The sequence below is a fragment of the Epinephelus lanceolatus genome, chromosome 18 (assembly GCF_041903045.1).
Source record: "Epinephelus lanceolatus isolate andai-2023 chromosome 18, ASM4190304v1, whole genome shotgun sequence".
Lineage (NCBI taxonomy): Eukaryota > Metazoa > Chordata > Actinopteri > Perciformes > Serranidae > Epinephelus > Epinephelus lanceolatus.
In genome coordinates, this window is record NC_135751.1 from 36,698,464 (window position 1) to 36,718,000 (window position 19,537).

The 19,537-nt window shown below is 43.7% G+C and overlaps 1 protein-coding gene across 1 annotated transcript; it reads left to right on the forward strand.

The window, feature by feature from the left end:
- Positions 1 to 563: 563 nt before the first annotated feature.
- On the forward strand, positions 564 to 19,277 carry LOC117268064 (myosin-16-like). The gene is made up of 45 exons (XM_033644224.2): positions 564 to 873; positions 957 to 1,219; positions 1,322 to 1,465; positions 3,009 to 3,165; positions 3,617 to 3,644; positions 3,737 to 3,833; positions 3,937 to 4,029; positions 4,164 to 4,227; positions 4,399 to 4,497; positions 6,692 to 6,795; positions 7,021 to 7,159; positions 7,323 to 7,424; positions 7,534 to 7,700; positions 7,808 to 7,978; positions 8,075 to 8,251; positions 8,484 to 8,669; positions 8,794 to 8,881; positions 8,972 to 9,089; positions 9,709 to 9,829; positions 10,048 to 10,184; positions 10,307 to 10,388; positions 10,471 to 10,644; positions 11,615 to 11,695; positions 11,885 to 12,031; positions 12,136 to 12,240; positions 12,315 to 12,401; positions 12,570 to 12,715; positions 12,836 to 12,926; positions 13,286 to 13,342; positions 13,466 to 13,552; positions 13,638 to 13,883; positions 13,969 to 14,086; positions 14,172 to 14,299; positions 14,946 to 15,142; positions 15,323 to 15,455; positions 15,570 to 15,786; positions 15,912 to 16,048; positions 16,232 to 16,335; positions 16,897 to 17,089; positions 17,174 to 17,377; positions 17,494 to 17,619; positions 17,723 to 17,893; positions 18,000 to 18,200; positions 18,438 to 18,668; positions 18,751 to 19,277. The coding sequence occupies exons 2-44, from the start codon at positions 1,016 to 1,018 to the stop codon at positions 18,633 to 18,635; spliced, it is 5,826 nt and encodes a 1,941-aa protein (XP_033500115.1). The 5' UTR covers positions 564 to 873; positions 957 to 1,015; the 3' UTR covers positions 18,636 to 18,668; positions 18,751 to 19,277.
- The last annotated feature ends 260 nt before the right edge of the window (positions 19,278 to 19,537 follow it).

Here is a 19,537-nt window from a genome sequence, read left to right on the forward strand (position 1 = left end):
AGGGGCAAAATAACTTAAAAGAGGCACAAAATGGCCACTAAAGACAGAAAATTATCATTAAAAAAGACAGAAAGCCCTTAAAATGATGTCACAGAGACACAAGATAATCACAAAAAGGGGCAAAACAACCAAAAAGAGACACAAAATAACTACAAAGAGACACAAAATAGCCAAAAAAGACCTTGAATATTGCGAAAAGACAACATAAAAGTGGCAAAATTACCACAAAGCCTGAGTTGTGTTTCCAGTCCTGTGTAGGAGAGAGGGGGTGGCGCCTTTAACATGTCTGTGCCCAGGGGCCCATTGTCCCATAATTTCCCCATGGTGCCTCAGAAATCTGGCATTGTCCCTATCTACAAGGGACTGTTTTAAAATCACATATGACACACACACGTACTCTGCCATATACAGATAAAATAGTGCATCTTGCTGGACAGTCTGATGAGCAGCAGAGTGAACAGTGCTGTAAAAAAAATATGAGAAAAATGTCCCTCTGTTTCTGCGTATTCATGGTTTTAATTTAAGATGCCTGACTCATCCCAGTCCCCACTGTCCAGGGCCAAAGCACGGTGGGATGAAAATCGAGGTCTGGTAGGGCGGAGATGTGGAGAAGATGGATTGAGTGATGGGGCGAGGAAAGGAGATGGGTTCAGCCTGAGTGATGGCTTTCCAGGGAAACCCTAAATGGACGGAGGCAGATTGAAGAATTCCCAGATCCCGCGCTGCCAGGCAGATAGGAGGGATGAGACCTCAGGGTGATGGCTGGTTTTAGAGTAGTGACCATATCAGGATGGAGAAGGTCTGATATAAAACAGCATGGCCTCAGCTCACACTCCCATATTCCTCCTGAGCGCACCTCCGCCGCCTGTATTGGTGAGTGTGTCAGATATTTGGTCAGTGTTCCTCTTCTTCTTCTTCTTCTTCTTCTTCTATTAACACATTCTGTTTTCTCTCAGCCTGTAGGTGAGTGAGCTTGTCAGTTGGTCGGTGTGTGTCGGTGGCAGCAGCAGCAGCCATGCCATATAAAGGGGAGTGCGGGGACGATGTGGACCCCATGCCCTTCCTGGTTCCCTCAGAGAAGGAGCGCCAAGATGCTATGAGCAAATCATACGACATCAAGCGCTCCTGCTGGGTCAAAGATGAGAAGGAGGCTTTCATTGCCGGGGAGATCCAGTCTGAAGATGGGGACAAAGTCACCGTCAAGACCTCCAAGAACACTGTGAGTTATTTTATCTTAAAGGTTTGCATTTATATGACGAGTAATGTTAACAGTCTCACTGATGGTGAAGAGATTGACTGAGTGATTGTTCTTTTTGATCAGACTGTGAGTGTGAGGAAGGATGACATCCAGCAGATGAACCCTCCGAAGTTCTTCCAAGCCAGCGACATGGCCAACCTCACGTTCCTCAACGAGGCCAGCGTCATGGAAAACCTGCGCAGCCGCTACATCAACATGAGGATCTATGTAAGCCTGTCACAGCACCACAACAACCCCCAAAAACATGTCCACATGACACCTCGAGGACAGGAGAATATACTTTGTTTTGTGCCTCAGAGAACTGTTACCATATTAATATGATACTGTTAACCAAAAGCTGAATGGGGCAAGTTCAACACCGACTTTACACATCACTTAATTTGTCATGTGGGGTACAACTCAGCCTGTGAAACAGTTGTATAATGTCTAATATCGTCTACATCTCAAATAAGGGAGAGGAGTTTGAGAGATACAGGCGTTTACAGCCCATTGTCATTCCCTCGTCGTCAAATACTGATGCTTTGTTATGGCCCTTGGCTGTTTTTAAGTCAAGTCAAAGTTATTTTAATGTAGCATGACGTAATTTATGTCTGTCCGTCACATACTGATGTCACCCATGATGTATTAGCGTAAAGTAGTCATGACAGGCCCATGCCAGATTTTGTGTTTAACTAGCATCCTGGCATCTCGTCAAATGTTCAAATAACGACTTTACATTGAACTGCATCAACATATTTATTACCCTGTAGTTATTTTTGTATCATCTGTATATGACAAAAATATCAAAGAAAGTAAGGAACCAGTTACTTAAGTAGTGATTAGTGTTTTTATATATGTATTTTACTTATAGTTTTTTATAGTCTGTGTAGAATAAACGTATAATTTCGCTATAGATTGTGACTGACTCTGCCTTCTTGTTCCTTTTTGAGGGCATAAATAGCAAATGGCACCACTTTTAGTTTAATTTCTTATGTAATTACAGTTGTATTTTTGAGGAGGCATATTCTTCTTCTAACTCTATACGGGCCCCCCGACCCCATGGGCCCCAGTGCAGCCGCACTACTTACTTAAGCCCCTGGGATTTATATCACATTAAGTACTCATTTTAACCCAAAACATGACGTTTAATCAAACCTAACCAAGTACTTTTGTTGCCCAAACCTAACCGCAACCATCTGATAACTTTAACCATGTGTCATAAGTTTCACCCAGGAGAGAGCTGTGCGTCACATGCAGACATCTAAGGGTGTGTCGCACAGACACGCCAAAAGGTGCTTTCGGTGTTGGTATCACATGCCAAAGGCACGAAACAGCATTGGTATTTGAAGACCTGGGATGAGAACCCTCATGAAATATGTTATTCATTGCATTTGGAAAGTGTGGGATCCAATGTTTTAGAAGTTTCACCCATTTTAAACCCATCTCTTACAATGCTCCCAACTCTATAGAAGTTAATACTAAATCATTGGAATACCCCTTTAAAGGGCAGTAGGACATCACCAGTACAAGTACACAACTAGGCAGACTTAACTTACAACTGTCACAGCATTTTTTCATATTTGGATATAAAATTGTGGACTTATGCTTTAAAAGCAGCTGACTTCTCTCTTTAAATATATCCGTTAGATAGGAAAGATAAGGAGGAAAGAGAAGGAAAGGCATGTCAAGGTGCCTATGAACCAGATTTGTTCTCATGTTACTGAGTTTGTTGACCATTTAATCCTCTTTATATGTTCCCTTCCACTTCTAGACCTACTCAGGCCTCTTCTGTGTGACGATCAACCCATACAAGTGGCTGCCCATCTATGGCGCTAAAGTGGCCCAGATATACAAGGGGAAGAAACGCAATGAAGTTCCTCCTCACCTCTTCTCCATCTCTGACAATGCCTACCATGACATGCTGATGGGTGAGAAGAGGGCGATGGCAGGGTGAGGGAGGGGAAACATTTTAATCAGTCATGCTGTAGGTCACTGGTGGGTGAGCAGAGGGAGGTAAAGAGGAGAAGTAAGCATGCAAGTGGTATGTGGTGATTTGGGTTGAGCCCCCATGAGACGTGTTGCTTGAAAGTCATTATGCTGTTCTTTATGTGGAAAGAGGGAGTGGGGCAGTTGCTGTGTAATCAGTGTGGCGTGTGATGATTTGTTCAGGGAGCAGAAAAATATTTGAAGCCATTATATGGCATCAGGGGAGACCTGACAGCTGTCTGTGTTGTTGGTAGTGCTGACAGAGAACATCAACACTCCTCTGATCTGCTCAGAGGGAAATCAGCAGTAATTATTCCCATCTCTCTCACACTCTCTCTGTTTCCCTCCTGCTCCCTGTTTCCCTCCTGCTCCCTTTATGTCCCATCGTCGCAGAGCATGAGAACCAGTCTATGCTTATCACGTAAGGACAACATGTTTTATGTCTCCTATAAATATAAGGTGTGGCCAGCATGTGTGGTTAATATTAAATCCTCATTCATTTCTCTCCTCCAGTGGAGAATCTGGTGCTGGCAAGACTGAAAACACCAAGAAGGTCATCCAGTACTTTGCCAATGTTGGAGCCTCTGGGTGCAAAGCCCCTGACTCCAAGGCAAGTGGTCTTTGTGTATGTAGTATAAACATGATTTTGTGTGCTGCTTTTCTTATCTGTCAAAATCAAGCAACTTTCTCTTCTTCTTCTTCTCTTCTGTCAGGGCTCTTTGGAGGACCAGATCATTCAGGCTAACCCGGTGCTGGAGGCATTTGGCAACGCCAAGACCATCAGGAACAACAACTCCTCACGCTTTGTAGGGGCAAAACACAGAAATTATCATTGGATATTTTTCTTACATAATTAAATGAAACAATCAATGTCCATGTAATGACAGCAGAATCCTACAATTAGCATATCTGTATGAATAGTATTTCTGTGTCATTTCAGGGAAAGTTCATCCGGATCCACTTTGGGCCGACAGCTAAGCTGGCTGGCGCCGACATTGAGAGCTGTGAGTGGATTTCATTGTCTTGTCTTTTTGGTCAAATACCAAGACTTGTTTTTTCTATGTTTAACGAAATTAAGATGTCCTCATGTGGAAGCTGTTTCAGAAATATAATTACCATCCTTAATACTATTTGTCTTGTTGTGTCTGTGGTGTTTTTTTCCGTGTGTGCTTCAGATCTGCTGGAGAAATCAAGAGTGATTTCACAGCAGGCTGCTGAGAGAGGTTACCACATCTTCTACCAACTCCTGTCTGGAAGGAAGCCAGAACTCTTAGGTAAGAAAAGTATAAGCCACAGTACTTAACACTACACTTATTACAAACTAGAGATATTTGCACTGCTGGAGACACTTTAATATTTTATTTGTAAACACTAAGTGTTGAAAGATGAACATTTTGCCCTAAGCTTTCTTCATAATGCAATAGTTTCAAACATCTGCATGTGCAAAGAAATAAAATTGGTAAAGTGCTATTTAAAATACAAAGTGATTTACAGCCAGGTATACCTGTAACTCAGGGGTAATGTTAAAATATTGTGGAGTAACTCAACTAATTAAAAACATTAGAATTTAAAAGCAATCTAGGCCTAAGCTACTATGTCAGCTGTTAACATGTGAACACCACTTGTTGCAGGTGAATGTGTGAAAAGTAGCAATAGTATTGGATAAATAATATTGGATAAATGATTGAACTGGATAAAAGTAATTAATAAATTGTTGGTTAAAAGTACTGAATAAATGGCTGAAATTACATTAAATAATGGTGTAACTGTTGAAGTAGTTATCTGAAAGTAATGAGCAATGTAAGACAGTTGAAATAGTTTTAAGTAATAGATAAACAGTTAGCTAAAAGCAATGAGCAAACCGTTGACGCAGTTAGCTAAAAGTGAAAGATAAACAGTTGGGATAGTTAGCTAAAAGTAAGGGGCTAACAGTCGGAATAGCTAGCTAAAGGTGAAAGATAAACAGTTGGAATAGTTAGCTAAAAGTAAGGCTATCAGTTGAAATAGTTAGCTTAAAGTGAAAGATAAACGGTTGGAAGAGTTAGCTAAAAGTAAGGGGCGTTGGAATAGTTAGCTAAAAGTAAGGGGCTAACAGTTGTAATAGTTAGCTTAAAGTGAAAGATAAACGGTTGGAAGAGTTAGCTAAAAGTAAAGGGCGTTGGAATAGTTAGCTAAAAGTAAGGGGCTAACAGTTGTAATTGCTAGCTAAAAGTAAGGGGCTAACTTTTAAAATAGTTAGCTAAAAGTAAGGGGCTAACAGTTGAAATAGTTAGCTAAAAGTGAAAGATAAACAGTTGGAATAGTTAGCTAAAAGTAAGGCTATCAGTTGAAATAGTTAGCTTAAAGTGAAAGATAAACAGTTGGAATAGTTACCTAAAAGTAAGGGGCTAACAGTTGGAATTGCTAGCTAAAAGTAAGGGGCTAACAGTTGGAATTGCTAGCTAAAAGTAAGTGGCTAACAGTTGGAATTGCTAGCTAAAAGTAAGTGGCTAACAGTTGGAATTGCTAGCTAAAAGTAAGTGGCTAACAGTTGGAATAGCGAGCTAAAAGTAAGGGGCTAACAGTTTAAATAGTTGACAATGAGTAATGGGTAAAACAATTTAATAGCTAAAAATACGGGATAAATGGTTGAAATAATTAGCCAGAAGTAATTGATAAACAGGAAATTGCTAGCTAAAAGTAATGAGTTAACAGATAAAATAGTAAAAAACTGCTGAAATAGTAAGCTACAATTATAAACAGTTAACAGTTAAAATAGGCCTAGTTAGCTTTATGTAATGAGTAAACAGTTCAAATTTGTTATTTAACTATGGATAATGGGTTAACAGTTGAAATAGTTAACGTTAGCAGTAGCAGATGAATGGTTAAAACAATTTGAGCTAAAAAAAATATGTAAAGAAAATGTTGCATTAACTTGTTAGCTACAAGTAGTGGATACTAGTTGAAATACCAAAATAGTAAAAACATGGAGCTTATGCCACTAGTAGTATGAAACATAGTAGTAACTAATAATAGTAATTGTAATTATAATAATAATAATAATAATGATAATGAACTTTATTTGTATAACACCTTTCATACAAGAAATGTAGCACAAAGTGCTTTACACTAAGGACATTATAAGCACTGAATGCTTCACATGAAAAAATACAGAATGGACAGAATGGATTCAACAATTTTCATTTAAAAGTGGCAGTGATTTGAGATCCTATCAACCGAAATCTCATATAGTATTTCTTCTTTTGAGTTTAATAGCATTCAGTTTAAAATAAATTAAAATTAAGATGTTTGGAACATGATTAGTGGTGCTGATGAAGGGGTGCTTGGGGACATCTGGCAGGGCTGGGGCAGTATATCAGTCAAAAAAGGTTGGGAACAACTGGTTGAAATGATACTTTATCTGGTATTAAACATCCGGACTTGCTCTCGGGGTAACAAATGACTATTGTCTCATATTATGTCTTCCAGAGGCTCTGCTGCTGAAACCAGACCCCAAACAGTATGTGTGGGTGTGTCAGGGAGTCACTGTGGTGGATAACGTGGATGATGGGGAGGAACTGCTGCTCACTGATGTGAGTTCATAGTTTTTCTGTGGGAGCTGAGTTATTAATGTTGTGCTTTGATTTAAAATCAGTGATAAAGACTGAGATGCAGTACTGTACATCTGTGCATGACCAATGAGAAGTTATATAAATGAGCCTGTTGATGGTGCTATTGCTTCTCTTTGTGTAACTATCGTGCAGCACTGATCGTCATTCTTCTGTCCTTTCTCTCTCTGTATGCTTGTGTGTCTACAGGAAGCCTTTGATGTCCTGGGCTTCACTTCTGAGGAGAAGATGAGTGTGTACAAGTTGACTGGAGGCATAATGCACTTCGGTAACATGAAGTTCAAACAGAAAGCCAGAGAGGAACAGGCTGATGTGGATTCCACTGAGGGTATATAATGTCCACCTCGCTCTCTTTCTATCTGTTTTTCCTTTCATCAGCCCCTACCTCATTTGTGTATATGGCGGTGACACATTTTTTCAGCATGTGTTACGAGACATTGTTGAAATTATATCCTGAATTCCTTGTCTGCTCTTTTCTTCCCTTCCTAAAGTGGCTGACAAAGTCGCCCACCTCATGGCCATCAACTCTGGGGAGCTGCAGAAGGGCATTACACGCCCCAGGGTCAAGGTTGGCAACGAGTTTGTGACCAAAGGTATTGTAAAGACATTATTTAGAGGATTCAAATGATTTTCTTGTAAACAGAGACGATTAAATGAGAGAAGACAATGCACCCGTTACAATATTTTAACTTGAAATGTCAGGTCAGAACCAGGACCAGTGTGTGTACTCCATCGGTGCTCTGGCAAAGGCCATCTATGACCGCATGTTTAAGTGGATGGTACACCGCATCAATAAGACCTTGGACACCAAGATGCAGCGACAGTACTTCATAGGAGTGCTGGACATTGCTGGGTTTGAGATCTTTGAGGTGAGATTTGAATCAATGAATTGGATATGATCATGTCTCCAACATTTGTCAGACAGTCTCTTCTCATACTCTCATTTCTGCGATGTAACTCTGTCTTTCATCTCCAGTTCAACAGCTTTGAGCAGCTGTGCATCAACTTCACTAATGAGAAGCTGCAGCAGTTCTTCAACCACCACATGTTTGTGCTGGAGCAGGAAGAGTACAAGAAGGAGGGCATCGACTGGGTCTTCATCGATTTCGGCTTGGACCTCCAGGCCTGCATCGACCTGCTGGAGAAGGTAAGACACAGTCAGCATAAAGTGCACAAACAAGAACATATAAAAAAGTATATATTGAGTACACCATTTTTTTTCTATTTCTGCCTCCCCCTCTAGCATATGGGGATCTTCTCCATCCTGGAGGAGCAGTGTGTGTTTCCAAAGGCAACAGACGCAACCTTCAAAGCATCTCTGTATGAAAACCACCTGGGCAAGTCCCCCAACTTCCTCAAGCCGAAAGGGGGGAAGAAAGGACCCGAGGTCCACTTTGAACTGGTGCACTATGCTGGCACTGTGAGTATTGGATTGTTGTGGCGATGTTAGTGGCTAGACAAATGCTTCCGTGGGGATTGGAGTAACAAACACATACATGAGCAATTGATATGCAAGTGGTCATTTGGAGGATGAAGTTTTGCTTTAAGTACAATGCCCCAGTGCATACACAGCCACTTATATCTTAGACTGTAAAGTAGGATGTGTAACTGTGTGTACATAGGTCTGTTAATGCTGTTTTTGCCTCTCACAGGTGGGCTACAACATCGCCGGCTGGCTGGAGAAGAACAAAGACCCTCTGAATGAGACGGTGGTGGGACTCTTCCAGAAGTCCTCATTACCTCTGCTGGCTCAGCTCTTCAGAGAGGAGGAGGCCGCTTCAGGATCCAAGAAACAGAAGAAAGGCTCGTCCTTTCAAACCGTCTCTAACTTCTACAGGGTGACTCAGCCAGACACACAGGGGGACGCCTACACATGTTGTGTATATAAGAATACTGCAACTCAGCTCTGCAACAACATGCTCACGATCTCATAGGTGTCCATTGATTATTTGTGCACGACAGGAACAACTGAACAAGCTGATGAGCACCCTGCGAAGCACTGCTCCCCACTTTGTCCGCTGCATTGTGCCCAATGAGTACAAGAAACCAGGTCAGTGGGTGAAGAGTGTGTGTTGACGTCAGAATCTTGAAACCATAGTGTGTCTCACTATAACATGGTTCTCTCCTCTGTGTTGTAAAGGTGTGACAGATAACTTTCTGATCCTGCACCAGTTAGCCTGTAACGGCGTGCTGGAGGGCATCCGCATCTGCAGGAAAGGATTCCCCAACAGACAACAGTACCCAGAGTTCAAACAAAGGTCTGACTCCCATTTTTGTCTATATTTATCTCTTTTATTCCGGGATTTTCCTCCATGTTAATTTAATTACTGTCGATGGGAGCAATCCATTTAGCCCCCAGGTGAACTACTGGCACATAAGATGTAAACCCACTGTTACCCTGCTCCTCAGGAATCCCCTTTTTTTGTATTTTTGTGGCATAGGGGATGTGGTGGTAGGGTTGTGTGGGTGGTAAAGTGGTCACAGATTTGTGAATGTTTGAATGAATGAAGTTTTCATTGAAGACTACAACAGTTGACAGTGGGCGAGAGGCGGGGTTCACCCTGGACAGGTCGCCAGACTATCACAGGGCTGACACATAGAGACAGACAACCATTCACACTCACATTCAGGAAGCTGGAGTACCTGGAAAAAACCCACGCTGACACGGGGAGAACATGCAAACTCCGTACAGAAGGGCTTCCCCACCCTGGGTTTGAACCAGGAGCTCTTTTGCTTTTTGGAACCCTATTTACATGTTCATTATTATTATTGTAGAAAAATTGAGAATTTAAAGAGCATGGTGTTAAAATGGATAAAAATCTACATTATAAAAATATTTAACTACTGTCACATTTCGCCTTTCCAAATGTCTTTTAGGTACTATATCCTCAACCCCAACGTCATCCCTAAGGGATTTGTTGACAACAAAAAGGCGTCTGAGCTCATCCTCAGTTCAATTGGCCTGGATAATATGGAGTACCGCATCGGCCACACCAAGGTACACCACCGTTATATAATCAGCCATAAAATACATTTAGATTATATCTCTTATTGAACAAATACAAATCAATCAATATTAAAGACTTGAAAATTGAATCACTTTTTATTTACTGGCTGTTTTGTTTTTTATTGGGTGAAATCTACTTTGAGCTGTGTGTGTTTACAGGTATTCCTCTTGTTCTTTCGTCTATCAAATGTCTGTGTTTCCCTCTCCAGGTGTTTTTCCGCGCAGGCGTCCTGGCAAAGCTGGAGGACATGCGTGACGAGAGGCTGGCGAAGATCATGACCACGCTGCAGGCTCAACTCAGAGGAACTCTGATGAGGATCGAGTTTAAGAAGATGGTGGACAGACGGTCAGTGTGTTTTCCTTTCAGACAGCTGCGGCTCAGAGATGGAGCATATTTTGGTCAATTATGTGTCCATATTTACTAAAAGTGTTTCTGCATTCACGTGTGTGTGTGTGTGTGTGATACAGAATTGCACTGATGGCCATCCAACGCAACGTGAGGAAGTTCCTTCAGTTACGCTTCTGGGGCTGGTGGAAACTCTACACTAAGGTTACTAGAATCTTCTCTTGACAAATGAGAAATGATCATCATTATCGTCCTCATCATCATATTTGCTGCCTCGCTCCCTCAGGTGAAGCCCCTGCTGATGGTCGCCCGTCAGGAGGAGATGTTCAAGGAGAAGGAAGAGGAGCTGAGGGTGGCAGTGGAGAGGGTGAAGGAGCTGGAGGGTAAGATCAAAGATCAGGAGGAGAAGATGGTCACTCTGTCACAGGAGAAGAACGACCTCGCCCTGGCGCTGGCTGCAGTAAGTGATGATCAACTGATGTTTGTGTGTAATCTTATTACATTCATATGATATTCACACATTACTGAGACCTTGTAAAGTTCTTGTTGGCTTTTGGCAAATCTTTATATGCAGGAAAACACAAGGTTAAAATACTCCTCCTGGCCTCGAGGCAGTCAAATCAAAGAACGAGTGAATCACTGATGTAAAATCCTCTCCTTCTCTTGTTCGTTTGATATTCTTTGGTGTAAAGTATCACAGAAATCTCTAGCCCCAGTCTGTACCTCTTGTGTATTACTATTACATTCAAGTCACGGCGCTGAGAATCAGCTCCTCTGAAAAGTAAATACAATGTCTGAAAAACCCAGAGGGTCATTCAGCAACACTTACTGCTGTTCTGAAGGTCTTTCCAGAATCCTTAAAGACTCCTCGAACCATGTAGATGAAAAAATATTCTACTAAAAATATCTGCAGCACAGTAAAATGATTTAAACTAATTTCTCAAGTTGTGCCACTGTTACCAATCCAAACAAATGGTAGCAGGATATTACATATGTCTGTGCTCAATTTGCATGACATAAAACACAATTTAAAGTTGCACAAAACACCTTAAATTTTCTCCCTAAGTATGACAGTTATGGCTTAATTTCTCCTCAGCTGAGGGACTTACACAGTTGCATAGAATCCCTTAAAAGGTTTCCTTAGTTAAAGAAAAAAGTTAACTCATTTACTGCATTGAAAGAGATTTTACAGCTGTAAAAGTTTCCATGGAGTTTGCTTGGACTCACACTTGTGATGCCTGTTATCGTCTCACAAAGTTGGCTTATAGTTAGATAGTGAAAAAATGGCAGAAGAACAGAAGACAAGAAAACCATATTGGTCAACTTTTCTCAAGCCAGAGTTAGTGATGTGTCTTTCCTCTGTCCCTGCACCTGTATAGTTATAAACACACACAGAAACACTACATACTCATCTCCTTGTCTTTCCACAGGAGCAGGACACGCTGGGTGATGCTGAGGAGCGCTGCACCCAGCTGATGCACCAAAAGGTCCAGCTGGAGGAGTCAGTGCAGGTAACATGTTATATGTGAATATCATAAGTGTATTCGCTTCTTTAATTTTTAACACTAGAATTCCTCCTGGGCATGTATGACGTTGTGTTATTATTGGCAACAAACAAGAATCATCTGTGAAACTGGAGAGTCATATGTCTAGTGAACAGCTGAAAAACTGTCCTGAGTCTAAAATAACAATGGATTTAGGATCTGCGTGAGCGCCTGGAGGAGGAAGAAGGGAACACCGCCTCCCTCCATGGCCAGAGGAGACAGCTGGAGGGGGAGCTGAATGAACTGAAGAGAGATCTGGAGTCACTGGAGTCCACACTGGCCAGGACCGAGAAGGAGAAACAGGTAGAGGAAAGGAGGCTGTGGAGAGAGAGCTGTTGCTTATTTCACTAAATATTATCTGTATCAGTGGACACAAGAAGTTGAATTATGCTCCATGGCATGTTTAGGGTCTGGACTACAAGGTGCGAACTATGACAGGTGACCTGAGCCAGAGAGACGACCAAATCAGCAAACTGCAGAAGGAAAGGAGAGCTCTGGAGGAACTGCAACAGGTAGACAAGCACACGCATTTTATCTACTAATTGAAATAGTTTCATACTTGACTAAATTGTTATAATGTTATCAGAAAACTCTGGAGGATCTCCAAACAGAGGAAGACAAAGTCAACCATCTGACCAAGACCAACAGCAAGCTCAACTCCCAAGTGAATGAGGTACGTGACCTCAAAAATGGTTTGTCTTTTTGACTTATTGAGACTGTGTGCGGCAGGAATAGCAGCAGACCTGCAGCTGAATATACTCAGAATTAGTGCCTAAATCATGTTTGGATTTGTGTGTGTGTATGTGTGTGTGTGTGTGTGTGTGTGTGTGTGTGTGTGTAGCTGGAGGACAGCTGGGAGCAGGAGAAGAGGATCAGGGCGGAGGTGGAGAAAGCGAGGAGGAAGGCAGAGGGAGACCTGAAGATGACGATTGAGAACCTGAACGAGATGGAGAACACTAAGATCGACCTCGAAGAAGTCATTAAGAAGTGAGAGACAACAGCCTGCACACACACGCTGAAGCTTCTTGAAGTATCTTGACGTCCTGATGCATTGCTGCTGTGTGTGTGTGTGTGTGTGTGTGTGTGTGTGTGTGTGCGTACACCCAGGAGAGACTTTGAGATCAACAACATGAACTCAAAGCTGGAGGACGAACAGTCTCTCAGCACCATGCTCACCCGCAAGCTTAAAGAGCACCAGGTTTGTGTTTAGAGGTGCAGAAGTCTGCAGGCTTTTACTCCATACATGCTGGTTTCAATTGTATTGATTACATGTCTGTTAATTTAGAATTTTACTGTGTTAAACTCCCAGTGTCGTGAATTTAGTATTTGCAAATCCTATGAGCAGCTTGACATCATGGGTGTTTTGCAGTGGTAAATGTGATGCGCTGAATGTTGCATGAAGTCAGTGGAGGGAGAAATGATTATGTGTGGAGGATAGGTGTGATAGTAGGTAAGAAAAAGAGAGAAGCAGTGTGAATATAGGGTTAGGAGGTGGAGGAGAAGGTGAAATGAGGAACTGAAGAAGTAAAGGGGGTTGATAAATGTTCTGGTTTTCAGAGCCGCATCGAGGAGCTGGAGGAGGAGCTGGAGTCTGAACGAGCCATGAGAGCCAAGGTACAGATTAAACCTCATATATAACTGCAGAATTAAAATTACATATCCATATGATGACAAGTATAAATAGGCAGGCAGGTGGGATATAACTTAGAGAGATTAAAGTCGTCTGTTTTCTGAAAGGTGGAGAAGCAGAGGGCAGAGCTATCCCGAGATCTGGAGGACCTCAGTGATAGGCTGGAGGAGGTGGGAGGGGCCACCGTCGCCCAGGTGAGTGTCACTGACAGCTGCCAGTCAATCAAGAGGGAGTAAAATTGGTAAAAATGTTTTACCTATGTCTTTTTAAACCCTTTAGATCGAGCAGAACAGGAAGCGGGAGACGGAGCTGCTGAAGCTGAGGCGGGAGCTGGAGGAATCAGCGCTCCAGTCAGAGGCCACGGCAGCAGCACTGAGGAAGAAGCACTCAGATGCGATGGCAGAGATGGGCGAGCACCTAGAGAACCTGACCAGGCTGAAAGTTAAACTGGAGAAGGACAAACAGAGCATGAAGGCGGAGATTGAAGATCTCAACGTCACAATGGAGGCCATTCAGAAAGCGAAGGTACAGCATCGTTTGGAAAACCGTGTGTATTAATCATATATGAATATAAACTCATCTGTGTGTATTTGGGTGTTCATATGCGTAGATGAACTCTGAGGCCCACGCCCATAAACTGGAGGACAACCTGGCAGAGGCCAACGCTCGCCTGGCTGAGATGGAACACACTCAGACTGAGCTCAACACCGCCAAAATCCATCTGACTGGTAAGAACACACTCACATGCACCGCCACAAACACTATTACTCGAGTTTTCTTTATACACTTTATTCCTTTTATGTGTGCATGTAGCGGAGAACAACGATATAAGCAGAGAGTTGGTGGACGTGCAGGGTAAGCTGACGCAGGTGACTAGGCTGAAGGCCTCCCTCACCACGCAGATCGACGAGCTCAAGCGACAGGTGGACGAGGAGAGCAAGGTACAAGCATGGCTGGCGCTGGGATTATCTCTCCTGGTACTAAAGGGGAGCTTGACCAATACGTTGGGGTGCAAAGATAGGTTGATTTTGCAAGACTTAAGAGATATATACACTCATCATCCACTTTATTAAGTACACCTGTTCAAGTGCTTGTTAATGCAAATAGCTAATCAGCCAATACATGGCAGCAACTCAATGCATTTAGTCATGTAGACATGGTGAAGAGGTGAGCTGCTGAAGTTCAAACTGAGCATCAGAATGAGGAAGAACGGTGATTTAAGTGATCAGTCAGATCACCAGATCTCAGTCCCAACCTTTGGGATGTGCTGGAACGGGAGATTCTCATCATGGATGTGCAGCCGACCAATCTGCAGCAACTGTGTGATGTCATCATGTCAATATGGACCAAAATCTCTGAGGAATGTTTCCAGCACCTTGTTGAATATATGCCATCATGAATTAAGGCAGTTCTGAAGGCAGAAGGGGTCCAACTCAGTACTAGCAAGATGTACCTAATAAAGTGGCTGGAGAGTGTCTACTTTGTAAGAATATTCTTCTTTTCTCAATAAAAGTAGTTTTCTTTTTCTTGCCTTTAAAACACCTCCAGTAAACACTACACTGCTAAAGGCTCTCTCCACCTCTGCAGGGCCGTAACACAGCAGTGGTGGGCCTGGCCAACGCCCGTCACGACCTCTCCCTGATGAAGGAGCAGCTGGAGGAGGAGTCAGAAGCCCGCGGGGAGCTACAACGCCTTGTGTCCAAGCTCAATGCGGACGTCACCTCCTGGAGGAGCAAGTATGAGACAGATGCCATCCACCGCACCGAGGAGCTGGAGGAGACGAAGTAGGTCTAATAGAGCTGAAAAATACAGCAACTACATCTGTAAATAAAATACAAAGTTTTAAATATCACCCTTGTGTATAAATAGTGGTTGTAACAACACAACCGAACCAGTCTTGATACTTTTTAATGTCATCCCACGGTTGCTTCTCCCTCTCTCTTCCTCCACCCACTCTCCGCCAGGCGCAAACTTGCAGCGCGTCTCCAGGAGGCTGAGGAGGCAGCGGAGGCGGCCCAAGCCAGAGCTGCCAGCTTGGATAAGGTCAAGCAGAGGCTGCAGGGAGAGGTGGAGGACCTCACCATAGACCTGGAGAGGGTATGCACACACACACAAATGCACTTACTGAAACTTTGATTTGTCTTTGAATCTGCAGATATAATCTAAGATCACAAAAAGGAACATTTATTTCCTTTCTGTCTGTGTGACTAGTCCAACGCGGCGGCAGCAGCTCTGGATAAGAAGCAGCGAGTTTTCGACAAGCTTGCGGCCGAGTGGACCCAGAAGAACGAGGAGCTGCAACTGGAACTGGACAACAGCCAGAAAGAGAGCCGCTCATACATGACGGAGCTTTACAAGCTGAAGACTGCCTACGAGGAGAGCCAGGATCAGATAGAGGCCGTCCGCAAGGAGAACAAAACCCTCACAGGTACCTCCCTACAGCTCCAGATAACATGTACAATAGATTATAATGAGGAAAGTTGGTAGTCTTGCCCTGATCCCCAGCATGCACTCATGTTTTCCTGCTTTACAATGTGCCCTCTCTCCCCACAGAGGAGATCAGGGAGTTGGTCGAGCAGCTTGGCGAAGGAGGCCGCAGTGTCCACGAGCTGCAAAAGGCAAAGAAGAAACTGGAAGTGGAGAAGGAGGAGCTGCAGCTGGCTCTGGAGGAGGCCGAAACTTCACTAGAGGTACAGAGGGCTTCTTTTGGCCAAGACAGAACTTGGCATGTGTGAGCTCTGACTGCAGAACAGTTTGAGAGATGATGTAGACGAAGTTTGGAAAAGTAACAGGAGCAAAACAAGAAACTTTTTGCTTCTGTCCATCATGTAGTTGTCTATTTTACAGTTGTCAAAATGTGTGTGTGTGTCGAGGTGGAGGAAGGTAAGCTGGTCCGTGTGCAGCTGGAACTCGCTCAGGTCAAGGCTGACATTGACCGCAGAATCCATGAGAAGGAGGAGGAGTTTGAAGTCACCAGGTTAGCAAATAGATTCTTTAAGAGCGAGCATAAGTGGATTTAGCAAACGGCAAAATTATAGTACACTTAAAAAATGTCCTATCATCTGCTAGAAAATAAAATCCTAATTAAAAGACATGGTGGTTGTCCTCTGCACATGGCAAATCACATCCATGGTGCTCAAACAATCTGTATTTTCATGTCCTTTTTTGATAGTAAATCTCACAACAAAAGGGTGAAAGAAAATAAACATCCAGTGAAAAGACCCTATGATTTTCATTCAGACTCTTAATTAAACCATTGGTTTATTATATAACTATAGAAGATTCCCGGGTGAATTCACAAAAGGATTACATGGATTTTGGAGGCGTGCATGAATAAGACAAAAAAATAGAGCACCTGCAGAGGGTCAAATGCATCTCTAACTGCACTGCCAAGCAGAAAGTGTCTTGGTGCTTCTGTGCTATTTGAGCGTATTTAAATAAAGTTTTGTGTAAAATTGTCCCCTTTCTATGTCTATGTCTATCTATCTTTTTATAAACGACTACTTCTTAACTACGACCTGTCACTTGTGCCGACTAGAAAGAACCATGCGCGTGCAGTGGAGTCTCTGCAGGCCAGCCTGGAGGCAGAGGCCAAAGGTCGTGCCGAGGCTTTGAGGATGAAGAAGAAGATGGAGGGCGACTTGAACGAGATGGAGATCCAGCTGGAGCACGCCAACCGGAACAACGCAGAGCTGGTCAAAACCCTCAAGAAGCTGCAGCAGCAGATCAAAGTAGGAGTTTTATTTGTAGGAAACCGCTTAGGAAAAACAGTTTGAAAATATGACAGCGTTAATCCTTGTGTGTGTCTCATCCAGGATCTGCAGGTGCAGATGGACGAGGACGCCCGTCAGCACGACGAGCTGAGGGAGAAGTACAGCCTGCAGGAGCGGCGTCTGTGCCTGATGCAGGGAGAGATGGAGGAGCTGAGAGGAGGCCTGGAGGCGTCTGAGAGGGCCCGTAAACAGATCGAGCAGGAGCTGGTGGAAATCACGGAGAGGTTCAGTGAGGTCAACATGCAGGTAGGCACTTCCATACTGACGGAAGGAAACAAACACATGTATTCTTAATTACTGCTCTGACATCTTGCTCATTATCATATAATTTTAATAAAAATGTTTAATTTCTCTGGCTCTAGAACCAAAGTCTGACTATCCTGAAGAGAAAACTGGAGGCCGATCTCGCCCGACTGTCCAGCGAGAACGAAGAGCTGATCTCAGAGTTTCGCTCTGCTGATGAGAGAGCCAAAAAGGCTGTGACTGATGTAAGCTGCAGGACTACACGAAAGTTTCAGTCTTAGAAGCATTATGTCTTAATGAAGGTCAGTTCAAAATGATTTACGTATTCATGCACGTGTCTCCCTCCAGGCGACGCGACTGTGTGAGGAGCTTCGGCAGGAGCAGGACCGCAGCTCCCACCTGGAGAAGATCAAGAAGAACCAGGAGCAGAACATCCGAGACCTCACGCTGAGGCTGGAGGAGGCTGAGCAGCAGGCTCTGAAGGCCGGGAAACGGGCCATCCAGAAACTGGAAACCAGGGTGAGGAGCTGTGTTGACAGCAGGCAAAGAGTGACAAAATGGTGACAGATCAGACCACACCTCGCCGAGGCCTCTTATCCACATATTGTGTCGATTCCTCCCTCAGATCAAGGAGCTGGAGAATGACCTGGACCAGGAACAGAAGCGCCACATGGAGACAGTGAAAAACCTCCGTAAGGGAGAGCGTCGACTCAAAGAGCTGATCTTCCAGACGGAGGAGGACCACAAGACCAATCAGCGCATGCAGGAGCTGGTGGAGAAACTCCAGAACAAGCTCAAGTCCTACAAGCGGCAGATAGAGGACGCTGTGAGTAGGAACAGAGACACTGGATTTAAAGTCTTAGTTTTATCTTTTATCTTAACTCCTTTAAATTGTGCCACTTTTAATTACACTCCTTGAATCCCATTAGAGCCTTGAATATTAAACTCATGTCAATCAAAAAGAGGCACTTTCGTCTAATTCCTCAAAAGCAGACATGTTGGTGAGCGTATTGAAGACACTGTGCGGACATCTTGTAACAAAGTGTTTCCTGTGTTGCTGTAGGAGGAGCAGGCCAACAGCAGCCTGTCTAAATACAGGAAGACCATCCATGAACTGGATGACGCCGAGGAGCGCGCAGAGGTGGCAGAGATGACCCTGAATAAGATGAGGATGAGGAACCGAGCCTCCACCACTAAGGGCTTCACCTCGGTGGAGATCGTCCAGGTCACCAAGCCTAGCAGCGGGGGACAGGAGGGGTAGAAGGGAAAAGAGACACACACACACCGCTAGCAGGTAATGAAGATCACTTATGTGAGTGTATCATCTCTGATACACACAGTATCATTCAGCATGTGTTGTCTTTGTGCTCCCACAGAGTGACACACACCCATCCAGCCCTCCAGAGGACGCTTCACTGAGGAAGTACGAGCTCAGGCTCCCCGAGGAAAGTCTTAAAACGGCCCAGAGCTTCTTAGAAAGTCTTAAATAATTAAAACAGTCTTTAACATCACCAATAGTCTTAATCAATGTAGTGTTAGGATTGTTCACTTAACCTGTAGTCGGTTTTAGCTCGCACGCTATGTTTTACTGCCTTGACTGTACTGTGTGTGTCCGCAGGCTTTGAATGTTCACCTGAACGTGTTTCACTGTCAGGTACAGAGCGCTGGTTGTGTCCGACCTTTGCTCTCATGGTTCTGTAAAGTGCCATATTGTTTATTAGTATATGTGTCTGTACCTTGCATGATCTCAGTCAGTGTCTGTCCTCTGGGGAGGGAGGGGTAGGTGAAGCTGTGCTCTCACGTCAACGATAGAGAGCCCACCTGCGTGTGTCGCTCTGCATGTGTGTTAAAAGTGTGTGTGTAGTTACTGGCTGCAAAGTCTTAATAAACTACAAGCAAATGAGCAGAAAGTGTGTGGCGTATTCATCAGGCACACATCCTGCAACAATACAGGAAGTGTTTTTGACTCTTCGGTCTTCACCTGTGTACAGATGTGAAGTCACAGTGTTCATGTGTTGTTAAAGGATCAGTGTTTAGGATTTAGTGGCATCTAGTGGTGAGGTTGCAGACTGGAGCAAAACTGAACACTCCTCCGCTCACCTCTCCCTTTTCAAGCATGTAGTAGAAACTACGGTAGCCTTCAGGTAACACAAGCATGCATGC

Bases quoted from the DNA above. Each gene is read 5' to 3' on its own strand.
- LOC117268064 (XM_033644224.2), top strand. From the start codon at position 1,016: ATGCCATATAAAGGGGAGTGCGGGGACGATGTGGACCCCATGCCCTTC. The intron at 4,498-6,691 runs GTAAGAAAAGTA...TATGTCTTCCAG, and splicing joins AAGGAAGCCAGAACTCTTAG to AGGCTCTGCTGCTGAAACCA. The intron at 8,252-8,483 runs GTGAGTATTGGA...TGCCTCTCACAG, and splicing joins TGGTGCACTATGCTGGCACT to GTGGGCTACAACATCGCCGG.